Source organism: Brassica oleracea, chromosome C1, assembly GCF_000695525.1.
Source record: "Brassica oleracea var. oleracea cultivar TO1000 chromosome C1, BOL, whole genome shotgun sequence".
Classification (NCBI taxonomy): Eukaryota; Viridiplantae; Streptophyta; class Magnoliopsida; order Brassicales; family Brassicaceae; genus Brassica; species Brassica oleracea.
In genome coordinates this window covers 26,145,209-26,151,091 of record NC_027748.1, presented here as the reverse complement: position 1 = coordinate 26,151,091, position 5,883 = coordinate 26,145,209, and the positions used below count along the sequence as shown (strand labels likewise).

The following is a 5,883-nucleotide window of genomic DNA, read 5'->3' as shown; positions in this document are numbered from 1 at the left end:
CATAACGGCGCGTCTCGCCGGAGGCACATGGCGGTGCATCTCGTCGGAGGTACATGGTGGCGCATCCCAGAGGCACATGACGACTAGGCTCATGACCTTCTACATCTCCTGATGAGACTTCTATAAAATTACATTCTACTTCTCTCTTTAAAAAGTGTTTCTATTTCAATAAAGTGACTATATTTGTAGAGAAAGTGATGGATTATTCATTCTAACTCTTTCCAGTAAAACATACCTTTCATCATGTAAAACCACATCTGGCTTCTAAGCCAAAGGAAGTTCTTACTGCTTGATTATTAACAGGTCTAAGCCAATCAATCCGTTTAAGGTCTTATTCTTTAAAACACTCAGTTCAGTCATTCTATTATTCATTGTTTAGAGTCTATATGAATAATTTAGATAGATAGGATAAACTGATTTCTTTATTTATAAAACAAAATATTCAATACAATTGTTGAGCTTGCATAATAAGCTACTATAATGTTTGATCGTAAACTAGTCTATCACCCTACCTATCTTACTTGGCTTTGAGTTTTCACGGTCAAGACAATTCTTTCCCACAATCACCTTTGGTTCCTGAAACCAACAAAATCATAAGCAATCTAACGATAACTTAGTGAGTTTGGTTTCTATCATGCATCTTACATTCAGATTCTTTCTAAGTCTAACATGAGTTTCCCATTTATAAATATTAACTTTCTCAGTCACTTATTCAAGTCAGATATGTTCAGTTTTCATATCTAGATCAACTCGCCTGACCACTGGACAAACGAGTCACTCATAAATTGATTAATCCAATCGACCATGATCTGTGATCTAACGTGTCCAGCCCTTATGCCATGGATCCCCTGACCGGACCAGATTACTGCCATGGTCCATTACTCGTCCCTAAGGCTAACTCCATTAATCGTGATGCATAGGAAAAGAACTAAACAATCAAGTTAGAGAGAAACATGTAACGGCTTTCAACCGCTCAACCCTAGAACCGATTTGATCGATCCACTCTATTGCCGATGGCATAGACGGTTAACCCACTCACCTTAGACGTGTACTTAGGAGTGCCCACATCCTTCCTTTTATCCTTTGGATCCATGTTCAGATTGCTCTTCAAACAACCGTTGTCAAATTTTTTTCTTGGTGTGACTCTAATCAGTTCTTCCCCTTTTCACGACAAATTTTCTCTTATGTTTTGCATTCCTTTCTGACTTTTTGGGTGTTTTCCTACGAATTATGTGTCCAAAATCGCATCGAAAGCTTTGTATTTATAGAGAAAAATCGTCCAACTACCTCCTAAGCGAAACACCTGTCCATACGCGCCTCTTTGGACAAAAACTGCCCCAACCGCTTAGCACTCTTGCCACATGTGTTAAGGCTTTGTCGTCTGAGTACGGACCGATTATAATCAAACCATGCTCGACCATTGGTCCATAATTGCCCCGAACACTCTTCTTAACTGAGTTGAGCTTCCGCCAGCTGGTAGCTAAGCTCACACTATCAGCTGATCCAGCTGACCTAATTTACTCGGACATAGGTTCTTTCTAGATCGGCCAATTAGTCCCACTATTTCTTTAGCTCGATCCAGCTCTATTTCTTCAGTTTCCTTTGTTTTCTTGTTTTAGTCTCAAACATGACTCAAAATAAATCCAATATTCAGACCATGAAGCATTTACCTTTGTGTTTTGCAATTGGCTTTTGTGTTCCCCCGTCTCATGGTATGTCCCAGTGATCCTATCTAGGATCGGGGACATGACAAATTTCCTCTAAACTATAAATCAACTGTTTTTCTTTAAACCCCAAAAACTTAATAAATTATATTAATTTACATATTTTAAAATTTTCATATTTAAATAATTTATATCAGTTTTAATTAAATGAGTTTTTAATTAAAATTTTAAATTGTAAGATAAAATTATAGATTGGATTGCAAATGGAATATATCGAGTAGACTTTTTATATGTGTCAGAATTTTCAAAGTTAAAATTATAAAAATAATTTTCTGATTTTTGTCTGCTAATTTTTGTGAAATAGTGAAGAAAATGTATACTGATGCATTTCAAAATTAATTTTTAGATACAGTTTTTTTTTGAAAATCCTCCATATTTTGAAGCCTAATATAATGTCATTAAATTTATAGAAAAAGTAAAGTAATTTTAGGGAATTGGTTGCATATTTTAAAGTGATTCCTAAAATACAATAAACTTTTGAAAATAATTTTGACATGCATAATGTAATTTTAAATCCTAATTATATGGTTAGAATATATATATATATATATATATATATATATATATATATATGTGCATGATATATTAAATATTTATGAAATAATTCAAGGTCTAAAAGGTGTTTTTAAAGTTTTTTAAAAATATGTTAATTTTACGAATAATTTACATACCTATAGGAAATGGTTCTTAAAACTTTGTTCTGAAAATTATTTAAAAAATAAGAGTTTAAAATTAGAAAAAAAATATATGTTTTGATTTTAGTCGAAAAATTATTTTATACTAAACTGATTATTCATTAAAATAATTTATATTTATTAATGAATGAAATTTTCTAGTTTCTATTTATGTGGATTATTTTATTGACAAAATTTTGTTCAGAATCTATTGAAAAAAAGAAGATTATACAATAATGAGTTTTATTTAAAATTTGAAAAATTCAACTTAGAATTTGGTGAGTTTGTCCATCTTCCACAAATTCGTATTTAACCTTCTTATCACTGGCGTACACTTGTCAAACCAGAATAAATATATTATTCATTTTCACAAAAATGAATAAGAATGGATTATTGGCAAGTGGATATGACATGTGACAAGGCAATGAGACGTATCCCGTGCGTAACTTTCCTTCTTCCCTGGATAAGCATTTGCCACCTCTTTCGCCTTGTTCCTCTTTACTTTGCTCTTCTTGAATTCATAGATAAATTTTAAACTACTTTTTACTACTGATTAGTTAGTTTCTTTCTTTTCTTCTTCGATAATAATACTAATCCGAAAGAGGAATCATTTTTGCACTATTGAAAAATAATAAATAATACACAAACAAAATATATAAAATATACTATTAATAGTAAGATCAAAGACCATTGAAAAAAAAACAGAAAAGACAGTTCCACAAAAATGGCGTTAACACTATGTGAGTCTTCTGATCAAAAGCTGATCAAAGTTTATCAGCTGAACTAATTTCCTAAACGTCATCGTTGTGTTTCCATGTTCAGGTGGAAGAGCTCGTCGCTTAGTCTCTGTCTCTGCAACATCAGTATATAGCAATGGTCGTCTTCAAAGAGTGAGTCCCACACCTTGATCTTCATATTCTCAATTACATAACTTCCAACCTAAGTTTATATTTTTATTTAAAACTACTTGTTGAAGCTGCAACAAACCGGATCGAATCGGTTTCAGCTTGGTGAAGCAAAAGCAATAAGATTATTACCAAGGTGATAAGTTAGAGTTTTGTCTTTGTTCTTCAAATTTGCGTTTCTATAAAGTTAGAATCTTTGAAATTTAAAATTCTTTCAAAAAAAAAAAAAGAAATAAAGGGAATCAAATAATAAAGACAGAAATTACTTTTTGTATGGTAGGAGGACGAATATGGTTCAAGAATTAGGAAGTAGAGAAGAATTTATGCAAGAAAACAGAGATACTGAGACAAGTTATGATTTTCTGGGTGAGATGAGACAGAGGTTTCTTAGATTCAAGAGACAAAAGTATTTGTAAGTATAGAAACTCACTTTCTTGATCATCTATCTTTTTTTTTTCTCTGTTTTTCTTTGATTCTTTTTAAATTGATGAATGAAATCCATAAAATCAGACCACAGATAGAAAAGTTTCAAGCTTTGGCCGTAGCTCAATCACCAAAGGTGAGTGAGACTCAACAGAATTATTCAGGTTTATTCAATTAATTGGTAAAGAAATTACTGACAAAGAAAAAGAAAACAGGTTATGGTGATAGGATGTGCAGATTCAAGGGTGTGTCCTTCTTATGTACTAGGATTTCAACCTGGTGAAGCTTTTACTATCCGAAATGTTGCCAATCTCATCACGCCCATTCAGGTGTATAAGAGTTACTCATTTTTCTACTTACAGTTTTTCTTACATCAAGATAACCTCTAAAACCCTTTTTTTGTTTTCCTCTTTTTGATTGAAAGAATGGGCCAACAGAAACCAACTCAGCTCTTGAATTTGCAGTCACTACTCTTCAGGTAAGTTTAAACACATACATAGTGAACATTGCAGCGAAAGAATGTATATACTCATGTTGTTTCTGCATAGGTTGAGAACATTATAGTAATGGGTCATAGCAATTGTGGAGGAATCGCAGCGCTTATGAACCATCAAAACCATCTAGAACAACCGTCTAGGTATAGATATATATATCTACATTAATGTTTTTTTCTCAACAAATCTTCAAATTGCTTTATTGTAGCAACAGCTTTTGTGTGTATAGTTTGGTAGAGAGATGGGTCATGAATGGAAAAGCCGCCAAGTTAAGAACACAAGAAGCTTCATCACACTTAAGTTTTGATGAACAGTGCAGAAACTGTGAGAAGGTATCAAATTTCCAAACATCTTCTCACTGTTACTTCAGGGTCTCCTTGTACCTGAATCTGATGTATGTGTGTGCATGTTGTGTTTGGAGCAGGAATCTATAAAGGATTCCGTGATGAATTTGATAACCTATCCATGGATAAGAGATAGAGTAAAGAGTGGTGAAGTCAAGATTCATGGATGTTATTACAATTTGTCAGATTGTAGTCTTGAGAAGTGGAAGCTCAGTTCAGACAAGAATAGCAATGAATTCTATGTTTCAGACAAAGAGATATGGAACTGAGAAAATGTACAACAACTATCAGTTCTAACGTCCAAATGTGCCTTTGTATATGTAAACCTTATGCAATCCTTACTAATAATAAAAGGGAACTTTTGAGGCTCCATACAACGTCCACATCAGCAAAAAAACTTCTTCCAAAAGATAACACGTGGCATAAAATATAGTTTTACATTTTAATATTACTAATTTTCGAAAATTATAAATAATATGTAAACATACAGCATAAAAAATGGAAAATCTACATTAAACATACGAAAAATTACCATTTTTCACTTTAAAAAAAGACGGCTTATCTCCATAATGTAACATTACCGTTTTATAAAAAAAAAACAAAAAACATTATATATAATTTCGAAAATAATAAATATATGTAAACATACAACATAAAAAATGGAAATACTACATTAAACATATGTAATAAAAGATGACACGTAGCATAAAATATAGTTTTACATTTTAATATTACTAATTTTCGAAAATTATAAATAATATGTAAACATACAGCATAAAAAATGGAAAATCTACATTAAACATACGAAAAATTACCATTTTTCACTTTAAAAAAAGACGGCTTATCTCCATAATGTAACATTACTGTTTAATAAAAAAACAAAAAACATTATATATAATTTCAAAAATAATAAATATATGTAAACATACAACATAAAAAATGGAAATACTACATTAAACATATGTAAGATTACCATTTTACATTTTTATTTTTAAAAAATAATATGCAAACATACAACATAAAAAATAGAAAAGCTACATTAAACATATGTAAGATTACCATTTTTCACTAAAAAAAAGACGGCTTATCTCCATAATATACATAACTATTTTTTTTTTAAAAACATTATGTATAATTTCGAAAATAATAAATACTTACTAATAAAAGGGACCTTTTGAGGTTCCATAGAGCGTCCAAATCAGCAAAAAAACTTCTCCTGAAAGATGCCACGTGGCATAAAATATAGTTTTACATTTTAATATTACTAATTTTCGAAAATTATAAACAATATGTAAACATACAGCATAAAAAATGGAAAA

The 5,883-nt window shown here is 31.1% G+C and overlaps 1 protein-coding gene across 2 annotated transcripts; it reads left to right on the top strand.

The window, feature by feature from the left end:
• The first annotated feature begins 2,887 nt into the window (after positions 1-2,887).
• On the top strand, positions 2,888-4,944 carry LOC106341936 (beta carbonic anhydrase 6, mitochondrial). Of its 2 annotated transcripts, none has more exons than XM_013780693.1 (10): positions 2,888-3,138; positions 3,221-3,288; positions 3,375-3,439; positions 3,584-3,715; positions 3,814-3,862; positions 3,942-4,055; positions 4,151-4,204; positions 4,275-4,363; positions 4,435-4,552; positions 4,645-4,944. In XM_013780693.1, the coding sequence occupies exons 1-10, from the start codon at positions 3,123-3,125 to the stop codon at positions 4,831-4,833; spliced, it is 894 nt and encodes a 297-aa protein (XP_013636147.1). In that variant the 5' UTR covers positions 2,888-3,122; the 3' UTR covers positions 4,834-4,944. The 2 variants fall into 2 exon arrangements, with proteins under 2 accessions (XP_013636147.1, XP_013636155.1); XM_013780701.1 differs by having other exon boundaries at positions 2,891-3,138; positions 4,450-4,552.
• The last annotated feature ends 939 nt before the right edge of the window (positions 4,945-5,883 follow it).

Coding starts and splice junctions, on each gene's coding strand:
- LOC106341936 (XM_013780693.1), top strand. Junction 4,056..4,150: donor ATCTCATCACGCCCATTCAG/GTGTATAAGAGT, acceptor TTTGATTGAAAG/AATGGGCCAACAGAAACCAA. Junction 4,364..4,434: donor CATCTAGAACAACCGTCTAG/GTATAGATATAT, acceptor TTGTAGCAACAG/CTTTTGTGTGTATAGTTTGG.